At 30.6% G+C, this 11,619-nt stretch overlaps 1 protein-coding gene across 1 annotated transcript; it reads right to left on the bottom strand.

Moving 5' to 3' along the window:
- Positions 1-1,540: 1,540 nt before the first annotated feature.
- Positions 1,541-5,464, bottom strand: ALDH11A3 (aldehyde dehydrogenase 11A3). The gene is made up of 9 exons (XM_028060953.2): positions 5,151-5,464; positions 4,612-4,805; positions 4,385-4,513; positions 3,460-3,579; positions 3,102-3,238; positions 2,836-2,991; positions 2,210-2,588; positions 2,010-2,126; positions 1,541-1,885 (listed from the first exon to the last, which is right to left on the bottom strand). Exons 1-9 carry the CDS (start codon positions 5,296-5,298, stop codon positions 1,772-1,774), a joined length of 1,494 nt encoding a protein of 497 aa, XP_027916754.1. The 5' UTR covers positions 5,299-5,464; the 3' UTR covers positions 1,541-1,771.
- Between the last annotated feature and the right edge of the window lie 6,155 nt (positions 5,465-11,619).

Raw genomic sequence — 11,619 nt, 5'->3', positions numbered from 1 at the left:
AAGACAGTGCTACCTTTTAAATACGTACCTCAACACCAACCTATACTGTTATTATTATACATTTTCTTTTTTTCATTTCTCACAAAACCGTTGCGTTTCACCTGCGACTTGCCCATCAAGTTTTTTAATATCTCTAATTTCATTATTTTTCTTTCTCTGTAAAACTTTAACGTTAATAACATAACTAACAAATAATCTATAACTGATTTTATTTTATCCAATATATAACTTTCATTATAGAAATATTTGGTCACTGTTGCTTCTTATCTGAATTTGTTAAACAACATAAATGTGGACACAGCCTGTTTTTGAAACGGTTACACGCGTCCCAACAAGGTACGACTTTTTCTCAGACAAAGAATAATAATAGAAGATAGTAAAAGACGTGAACTAACGTTGTTTTGTTTTTAATAAAAAGAAAAAAAATATTCAAACATATCATATATATATATATATATATATATATATATATATATATATATATATATATATATATATATATATATATATATAAGAGTTCATTAAGTTTAATTTGTGTGTTTGTAACAGATAAATTATCTACGGATTTCGTATTAAAACTCTATAAAGTACAAAAACTTTGATGTATAAGAATCTAATCTGTTGATTCAAATCATACATTTATTCCCACAAGGCATATACTTTATGGGTGTGACATAACATGAATTTGAAAGTAGCAATGGTCATTAGGTGATGTCAAGAAAGTCGAAATCCGTTGATAACGTATAAAAATGTGTTACATAAGTTGAAAGTTGAATAGAATAAAATCCCAGCATTGGGTTGTTAATTATTCTGAAGTGAGACAAGAGAAACTTGAAAAAACATAGAATGTTGATATGTTATACTAGACATGAATAAATCTTTATTAAAGGTAGCTTGGTAATGACAAAAGAAAGTTGTAGGTATATGTCCTTCTCCTGTACCAATCACATCCCCAAATCCCTTCAGATCATAGGACTCTCTTTACACCTCCATCTCCACTTAGTGTTATGGAAATCCCTAAGACCCTTTCGGAAATTTTTCATATTTACTACAATTTCTTTCTACTATTTTTTATCCATTCAAAGCCTGCTTCTTCCATATATGTATTTATATATATTAGTGTTTTTAATAGCACTTTGTTTTTATTATTTTAAATAGAACATTGTTTTTTTTTTCAAAATAAAGATCGAATCTTGGGCTCAAGCCTGGTCCCTAATCACTAGAAAGCCCAATTTTGTGTATGTCTGGTTATCTTTTCTTTAGAAAATTTTCTGTAAAATATTTTTTGTCAGTCTTGTATTCAACTTTTGTTTTTTCTAATTTCTCTGAATGTGAGTTTCTCTGAATGTTATGATTTACATTTTATTCATTTAGTGGATGAAAAAGTGAAATCCAGGATTTGGAGTTGCATTTGGTGCATTAACAAAAATGGGGTTGTGAGAAAATAATTGGGGAAGAAATGGGGAAAGAGAAAGCAGAGTTTTTTCTCCTGAATTCACTGATTTAACATTAAACTTAACAGGAATTGCTTACAAAATGATGACAAGGTAGAAGACAATAACTGAGATTGGTATGATGCTAAAGATGAGTATGAGAAGAGTCACATGAAGTAGAGGTATGTGACCCCATCAATCAAACTCATTATTCATCTCTGATTCACAGCTGCAGAACAGAAGCAGATGCTAAATTCACACACTTTGTACGTTCACCATGACTTACGAACTCACTATAAATTGTTTTTCTGCCACTCAAATGAATAACTATTACAGGACTAGCCCATGGTGTAGGAAGGGCTGGGTAAGTTGATCACAGTGGTTTTAACCTTGGTCATCATGTTTATGCTGTTGGTAATCCCTTGAGATCCAATGCCACTGTCCTTTATACCCTGTCAGACAGCATTTGTTGTTAATAATGGCTCTCACATTTGGATAAACAATTTCATAATTTCTAGGTTTTGGAAATAGCAATCGTGAATTTTCAGAATTTGGTTGGTTTTAGACTGGGTTCACCTGGAAGGGGAAATGGTCTGGTCCACGAGCTGGGGCAGAATTTATCTGAACTGTTCCTGTTTCCATTGCATCACTGATCAGTATTGCTTTGTTTACATCCTTTGTGAAGACACATCCCTGCACAAGTTCAATTTGTTCATACAAGTTACATCTATGATAAGAAAGCATTGTATAAAGTTTGAGGGCTATAATTTTGTTACCTGAAGTCCAAAGTTGCTAGCATTACAATGATGGATTCCTTCTTCAACTGAATTGATCCTAATTACTGGCAAAACTGGGCCAAATGGCTCTTCCCATGCAATTCTCATGTCTGGCCTCACATGATCCAATAGCAAAGGCCAAATGAGATTGCCTTCTCTTTTGTACTCCTGGCAGAATGTTGCTCCTTTCTCCTTAGCATCCAAGACCAGGCCTTCAATGTAGTTGGCTGATGATTCTGACACAACTGGAGTGATATCACTGTCATCCTCTGGGGCTCCCACAGTTAGTTTTGCCACATTAGCCTTCACTTTCTCAACCAAAGCATCAGCTACAGACTCCATTACCAGGACAACCTTAACAGCAGTGCACCTCTGCCCACTTTTGTTGAAAAAAATATGGAATTAGAATTCAAGTAAAATTCCTTAAGAATGTGATTTTTGTTGTTGCTGAATTATATCTGACATATACCAGAAGGAAAAGCACATGATGCTGAAATTCTAACCATTTAGCATTCATCTCATGTGGTAGAATACACTGATATTAGAAGCAATACCTCACAGTTCTACCAAATCAGTGCATTAAAGGAACCCTTGTCACAGAAGTACTAATACAGTTGTGACATTACCTGTATGAAAAGCCTCCCTTTATGATGTTTATTGCAACCAAATCCAGGTCAGCATCCTCAAGAACAATGCAGGCATCTTTTCCTCCCAACTCCATTTGCAGAGGAATCATTCCTGCTTTCTTTGAAATTCCAATGCCAGTATCTCCACCAGTGAAGCTGAAAACCATAGTCACAAGTCAGTGGAGGAAAAATTTCTAGCACATGGAAATTGAGGATGTGTAGTATGATACTATCACAGCGTCATCAAAAGGGGAGTAAACTGTCACCTTATACAGTTCACTCCTGGATGCATTGTTAGGAAGTCACCAATTTCTGAACCTTTGCCAGTGACACAGTTGATTAGGCCCTTGGGAAAACCAGCCAAGTGAAAGCAGTGAATCATGTGCAGACCAGAAACGGCTCCCTGAAATGGATCATTAAACAAACCTTAGAAGGAGCAACAAAAGAAAGAAGGGAAGAAACTAAGGAAATAAAGATCCTGGAATGGAACGGTTGTTGCTGTGATCTGTTTAACTTAACGCTGCCATGGCACTTTTTTTACATGAGCTAGTTGTTACTGTGAGAGTGTGGATCTATTCAAGTAGTGGTATCTCTGGAGGGTTTCACAATGAAGGATATAATTACCTGAGTTGGAGGCTTGAGCACAATGGAGTTTCCAGCAATCAGTGCAGGGGCAATTTTGGAGACAGCAAGATTGACAGGGTAGTTAAAAGGAGGAATAGCTAAAATCACTCCAAGTGGAATCTGAAAATCAAATGAAACTTTCTTAGATCACATAAAAAACCAAATCTAAAAGCATGAAGACACTAGGCTACTCACCTCATCACGATCATTCAATTTGCTAGTCATTGAAAGTTACTAAGATAATGGAATCTGATGCAGGCATTACACAACAATATGAACTCAGGGTTTTGATATTGTGTCTTTTTGTTTGTGTGAGTTGGTAAAAATATTTTATTACATTTATTTTCCAGATGTAGCTGACTGTGTCCAGGAATTACAGAAGAACTTTTCCATGATAAAATATTTCTGGAATGACTAAGGTCTATGGTGTCCACTGTCCAGTATGCAAGTTCTGCTTTATCAGTGTTATTAAAGTTGACCTCCCTCGATTTTTGCTCTAGTTATACTTAAACCTTTCTTGATCTATAAATTTTTCTTACACGTAGACATCTTGAAAGAAAAGAACTTTGTAGATGAACAAGAACTTGATTCCTCTAGTTTATTTTAAAAAGATAATGTGTATTTATCCTTGACCTGATTATTTTTGTCTTTTATCCACCAATACATGATATACATGAGTTTAAGAGACCGTGCCTTCTCTCTCTGATATTACTGTTTATTGCTTATAATGTCCCTACTCCATCACCCCCTTTAAATGTGAGAATTGTTTTATCCATTCTCTTTGATATTTCACCCTGAACAGAATCTTTTATGTTAAAATGTAAGCTTCAATGCAAAAATGTATGACAAGCCAGGAATAGGTGAATTTTGAGCTGTGAAGTCTTTTATGTGTAAATTTAAGTTTGAAAGAAGTGTTGAGATAAACCTTGGATGTGAGGCAATATTTGGTCCTTTCATTTCCAGGAAAGCTATCAGACACCAAGAACTTTCCCTCTCCCAGAATCCTTACCCCTTCTTCAGCACAGTAAGAAATCAGATCACCAGATCTTACAACCTTCAAGGAAATACAAAACCAGTTATCTCCATCCTTCAAAGTAATAGTCCAGAACAATAATTCAACTTGATTCACATAACCCGTGACACAATATTCACCTCTGTAACAGCATCTTTGGCTGGCTTTGCTATTTCTTTCACCAGACACTCTGCAATTGGAGCCTTGTGCTCTTTAAGGATAGCAGCTGCCTTGTGAAGAAGTTCAGCCCGCTTCCACAGTGGGGTCTTTGCCCATAATTTTTGTGCAGATTTTGCCAAGTCCATCACCTTGTTAACCTCCTCTTGTGAACAAGCTGCATGAACACCATTTAGACCTTATTCTAGAGCTTATCACACACACTTATCTTCACTTACTGTAAAAGTAAACAAAAAGAAGAACCTTGCTTTCAAGATTTAGTTTGGTCACACAAAACAAGAACTTGAGCCCTAAAAATACAAAATTTAGTAACAGACACTGTTTTCTCCTCACTAGTAAAAATTAAACATTAATTGTTTCGCTACTAACTTTAGCTGACATCTAGAATTAGAATTCTCAAGCTTCTAGCAACATCCACACGTAAAGGGCTTCATATCCAAGAAGGGAAATCACTGTATGAGCAAAGTGCTAGCATATGAGATAATTTAATTAGGTGATTTACCTTGAACTTTGTATTGAGTCTTTCTTGTAGTGGGGTTGATGATGGCAACACTTTTCCCAGAAGAAGCTTTCTTCCACTCCCCATCGGCATAGTACTTGTACACATCTCCATCCAAAATCTCTGCAAAGACACCAGTCCCGGGAGCCATGTTAGAACAGATATGCAGGTGAAATGCAAAAGTCCGAACCAAGAGAAGTTTTTATAACGGCTTGATGAAGAGGAAGAGGGGTTTTGAAGGTTAGGAGGAGTGTCTGGTGTAGTATGGTTGGTCTGGTTTTTCTTTTTTCTGGTGATGGTTTGGTGTTGAGTGACAACATGCGTCGTATATGTAAGGAGAAGGTGAGCCACGCATGGTTTTGTCGTACGTGTCCTGTGACATTGGGACAAACAAGAATTTGTTAGGTGTATGGTTCTGAGATTGCCATGTGTGGTTTCATTATCTTAATCACCTTGTCCTCTCTATCTTTAAACTCTCATAATTTAGTCGTAATTAGTATCTCATCATGGCGTGGCAATGGAAAATATTCAAACTTAGTATCTCCTTTTTTCTTGGAGGAAGAGAGAGACATATAACATCACAGTTGGGAGAGTAAGAAAGTGCTACTGCAGCAGAAACAATACACAATAATACAAAAACTTTCTTAAAATAAATTTTAGTATTTAACTGTATTTATTTTCTGATAGAAAAGAAAACACACGTGGGATGAATGGATATACCTGTTAACTACGTGGCATACTAGCATTCACTTATCTCATGTATTGTGAAAAAGTTAGAAAAATTTATGGTAAGTTAAACTAGCTATCACACAAAAAAGTGGATGAAGTGAAATCATTGGTGTTGTCGATATGTTTAATTCCCCATGTGAGAAATGCTGTTTGCAGAAGAAAAAACAGGTGTAGGTGGTTGGCTTTGGAGTGTATCTTTTTGTGGTGGTAATGGAACGGTGAGTTATTGGAGCTAGAACTTTTGCTGAACTGTGACAACATATTTAACTGATCTGTTTTACATGTTCAGTTTCATAAATTTAATCCAAACCCAAAAACAACCTTGTACTAACAACAGATTGATCCTAATGGATTATTTGGAACACTTTTAATACACTAGTCCAAGTTATTTTAGTGGTAGTTTTGTACATGTTCATGGTATTGTTCAAAATCTCACATGTGACTGATATGGAGAATACCTCAACTAAATTCAAGACATTCTGATTTGGTTTAATCAAAGTTTCAAAGGCTTTTCTCCAAATGAAAACAGTGTCCAACTCATTGGGGGTGTCATGTTCTAGAGTGCCCTGAAAAGAGGGGAAAGCATATAACTTGGATCCAAACTTTGAATATCTACATCCAGCTACCTAAGGCCATTTTTCTTTTTTACCTTTTTTGAGTCTTGAAAGCTTAAAATGAGTGGTAAACATTTATATTATTCAAAAAAATCATCTTTGTTTCTAAGAGTTAAATTAAGTGTTCATGCATATTCACAATGAAAAATAATACGAAGAACTCAGTTTTTTTGTGACAGTGAATAATGAAGAAAAGAAAACCAAGACACCTTTCACTGCAGAACATCGAGAGTTCAACGTAGACCGCATGCAGTTGGCATGTTGCCCCAATACAAATATATTTTCACTCTTCTTTCTTGGCACCTTATTCAGAACTAAACTGTTCCCACTTTTGAAGCTGATGCATGATGTCTTTGAAGACATCATATTAAAGGGAAAATCAGAAAATTGTTTAATGAAGGTAATTCATTCAGAATTGTTACAGTGAAGTTGTTAATTATGCAATAGAAACAGTCATCAGAGTGAGCTGAACTTTAGGAGATAAACCAGGGCATTTATTAATCTAAGAGAAAGGAAACTTTCCTAATAAATTACTTACACATGCCCTAAATCAGGGGACCAAAATTGGAACTTTCTTATAAACAGGAAATTACACGTGGAACACATCCAAGGTAGTTTGTGACTCTTTTGAAAAATGATACTTTCACACATTTACATTCATTTTAAGGAAAATAAATTTTATATTTGTAAAGAAAAAAAAAGTTAAAGAGTAATAAAGGACGATGCCAAACAAATGTAGAAATTTTGTGTGTCTCAAAATATTAGTACACCTTATTTTTTCTACCATGTTACAAGATTTGATAATTTAACTTCTATCATTTTTGTTTATGTTGTTATAATATTGCAATTGATATATATATATATATATATATAATATTTTTTTTACCAAACATCTTCAAATATTCTCTGTAATTTCATTCAAATATACATCAAATGATCAAAATTGAAACACTTGAGAGGTATAATTCCTTTTATCAACTCTTTTTTTTACTTGTTCATTTCCTCGTTGACCGAATTGATTGAGAGTTATGTTTAGAAAAAAATTAATGTAATGGAAAATGTTGCTCACTTGATGTACAATATTATTGTTGTCATATATAAATATTCCATGTTTAAAATTTTAAATTAGGGTTAAATATGTTTTTCTCCTTCAACTTTTAGTAAAAATTGGAATTAGTCCATCATCGAAACTTTGGTCTAATTTAGTCTTCTTATTTCAAAACTGCGTGAATTTAGTCCTTTTAAACAAATTTTGTTAAGTTTATTTAACGTTTCATCTCATGATAGCATTTGAGATGTTTACACCGTTTGACACATTTTTGCTTCAATATTAGGCTATTAGCTAATAAACTATCATAAAATGTATTTGAAATGTTAAATAAACTTAACAAAATCTGGTTAAAATGACTAAATCCACGCAATTTTGAAGTTGAAGCACTAAATTGAGCCAAAGTTTCGAAGAGAGACTAAAACTGAAAGTTGAGAGATAAAAACATATTTAACCGAACGAAGTAATTGTTTTACCTTCATCAACTGATGAAGTCATATACGTGACACTCTACGAACCACACAATGATTTCTCAAAGTTTTTTGTAACCATTTGACAGTGATGAAAACGATAATGTCGTAAGCCTTGAGACAAGTAAAGAGATGGAATAGCTTTTGTGGTAATATCTCAACAAAGTATGGTCCAATATTGAAGCAAAGTGTGCTTGAAACTTTGAAAAAATTTGAAGAACATTGTCTTATAGTTGAGAAAGCAAGACATTATTAGAAGGTGTGTGATTTAATTGAAGACCACACAAAAGCTGACAAGAAAAGAAAGAGTTGTTGGGAGTATCGTGTGGTAGATAGTTGATAATAAGATGAACTCTATCTCTTCTGAGATGAAGCAAGAGCCACTAGTTTCATCAATGGCTGAAACCATATATGGTGATTTTATGGCTGAGAACCATTTGAGATGAGCTTGCAGATATGTTCCAAAAAAGGGTATGGACCACCTTCACATTGCTTCGTTTTTCAAAATAAATTTTCATGGTCACTGCTTCAACAACTTTTTTAGTGCTGAAATTCTGTACAGCATTCAAAACAAGTGTTAAAAGTTTTCATCAAAAGCTTCATCGATCTCAAATACTAACCATTCACTCTGTTATTACCACAGTGATATAGAAGTTGTAATATTTCACTGTCATAAAAAATGTGCTCAAAGAATATCCCTTTATACCACAGCTTTGACTGGTTGTGGAATTGGAGAACCATAAACTGTTAAATTAGGGCAAGAATGATGCCTTTTAAACCTAATATGTCTTTTAAAAAAAAATAAACAAAGATTTGGTTCAATTGATGTAATAATGTACAATGTGTGAGTGTTTGTTTATTTGTCCCTTATTTTTATTTTTAAATGATTATATTTTTATTTTATCTTTAATTTAAGGGTTAAATATGGTTTTGATTTTTCGACTTTGAGTGAAAATTGGAATTAGTCTATCTTGTAAATCTTGAATCAATTCAGTCTCTCAACTCTGTAAATGCGTAAATTTAATTCTTTAACCAAATTTTGTTAAGTTTATTTAACATTTTAAACATATTTCATTATAATATTTTAGTTTGTTTACACCATTTGACACATATATTTTCGTTTCAATATTACTTGAGAAACACATTTTAAACATCAAATAAAGTGAGTAAAATTAAGTTAAAATGACTAAATTCATGCATGTACATAATTGAGGAACTGAATTGGTTCAAGGTTTCTAAGAGAGACTAATTTTAATTTTCATGCACTAAAAACATATTGAATCCTTAATTTAAATATCAAAATTAAAAAACCTTACTCTTTAATTTGTAAGTAAATTTATATTTTAAAAGTAAGTTATTTATGTTTAATCTAAATAAAATTTAGACGAGAAAGAAGGAGAAAAAAAATAATAAAGATATAAAGTATGAGAGTAGAAGAATTAGAGTTAAGAATCGCATAAAATTTTATCCTTTCAAAAATATTTCTTGTTCTAAGTGTAGTGTCACTTCAATTAGTAATGTAAGAGAAAGCGAACCGTTTTATATTGATTTTAATAAATTTGATCATGTTTATTAACATTTTATTTGTTTAATTTATTTTTATGTTTATATTATTGAATTTATTTTTAATAATATATTTGTCCTCTTCAAGTTTTATTTAACGAGACTGAGAAAATGACAAATAGAAACTCAAGACGGTAAAAAAAGATGGTTGTCGATTATATGATTATAGTGTGCAAGCAACCTGTGATTTTTTGAAATCACCAACATTATTTGTGTCCCAACAAATTTTGGTCATGTTCCATAGTTGTTGCAATTTTCCTTTTAAGTTGTTGGATTCCCAAGCCATGAAAGATACTTATTTTGGTACATTCTCATTCTTCCAATAACATTAACATGATTTTAGCAATGTGGTCTTTTAAAATTTTAAATTATTTTAATTTATTATAAAATTATTTTAAAATTTTACATTTTTTAATTTATAAAATTATTATTTTTAAATTAATTTTAACATTTGTATAGAAATTATTGATATATAATATTATACATTCAAAATTTTATTTGCAATTATAAACTAATGCTATATTTTAATTTATATTTACGTTATTTAACTCACTTACAACCATATATTATTCCTTTTATTTATTTATATTTTTATTAATGTGCGGGTCCTTTTATTTCTTTTCCTATTTTGTTATTTAATTATTTATCAACAAGATATTTCTTTTCAATTTATTTATATTTTTATTATTTATTTTTGTCCGCTGATAAATTAATTCACTTACCCATATTATTTTCTTTGAAATTATTTTCTATGATAAGCTTTTCTACAACTAATAATTTTAAAATTCTTGTTTTAATTCTTATTCTATTTACTATTTGTTGTGAATATATTTTAAAGTTCTTTTATAATTCAAGAAATATATATAAAAAATAATAATTTTTAATTTAATGAAGTTAAAAAAATAGTTACATATATACTTTATTGAAAATTTGAGTGAGCGTTTAAGTTTCACACTAAATAAAAATAACAAATTTGATAACTATATAAAATTGAAAACTTTTAAAAATTAAAAACTTTTAAATTTATTGTTTTAAGATTTTGTGCTACAGATACTACTAATCTCTAACACAATATCGAAACTTGTTTTTTAATGATTTAATTTATAATAATATTGTTTATTTTTATATTTTAATAATATAACATAAAAATTACTCTTTAAAACTATTTTTTCATTTTAAATTTTAATTTTAAAAAATAAAGTCAGTAAACCGTCTTTACTACAACTAGTCGAATTCGCTAACAAGAATAATGAACTAAAAAAGCCAGCTCAATGACTGATGGATAAAAAAACTGCATTTATTGTAATAAAATTGAGACAATAAACAAGTTTTAAATTAATCTAACATTAATAAACTTATAATAATAAACAGACAAAAAAATCTCTAATTAAAAATAATTAATTGATATAATGATGAATTTAGATATTAAATTATCGATTTATAAAAGAATTAGTTATATATTGATCAATCAAATTTAATGAAGTTTTGAATATAAAAATATTATTTTCTAAATCAATTTTTAATCGTTAATTATAATTTTTTATTTATAATACTAATTATTATAATAAAATATAATTTTTAATTTTATAAATTAGTATTTAAAACTAATTTTAATCACTAAAATTTATTATTATTTAGAGTCTTTGTATAATGCAAATTTATATAACAAAAAGATATAATTAAGATACTAAAATAACAAAGGAAAATAAACTGATACAAATGTTTGTAATTAAAATGTCTTGATAGTGGAAAGATAAGGAAAAAATAAAAACGAAGAAAGTGAAGAAGAATCTGTTGTTAGGATCAAAATCTGTTTGTATATCTATTTTTCGATTATAATAATCTTATTGATAATTTCTTTGTCATTAAAAAATTCAGATGTATGATATATTTATGTCAATAATTATTGATATGGATATTTCGGGGAGCAATTAATATAAGTAATTACCAATTCTTTTTCTCTTTTTTTTCTACTGATAACTCTTTAATGTCTCTAGACAACATTTCCTATAAATATTTTTTCACATGTAATTATAAAAAAAAAATGT

This window comes from Vigna unguiculata, chromosome 3 (genome assembly GCF_037176805.1).
Source record: "Vigna unguiculata cultivar grain cowpea cultivar isolate G323 ecotype 2 chromosome 3, ASM3717680v1, whole genome shotgun sequence".
In the NCBI taxonomy this organism is placed as follows: Eukaryota; Viridiplantae; Streptophyta; class Magnoliopsida; order Fabales; family Fabaceae; genus Vigna; species Vigna unguiculata.
Note: the sequence above shows the minus strand (reverse complement) of the source record. Positions and strands in the feature narration are given on the sequence as shown.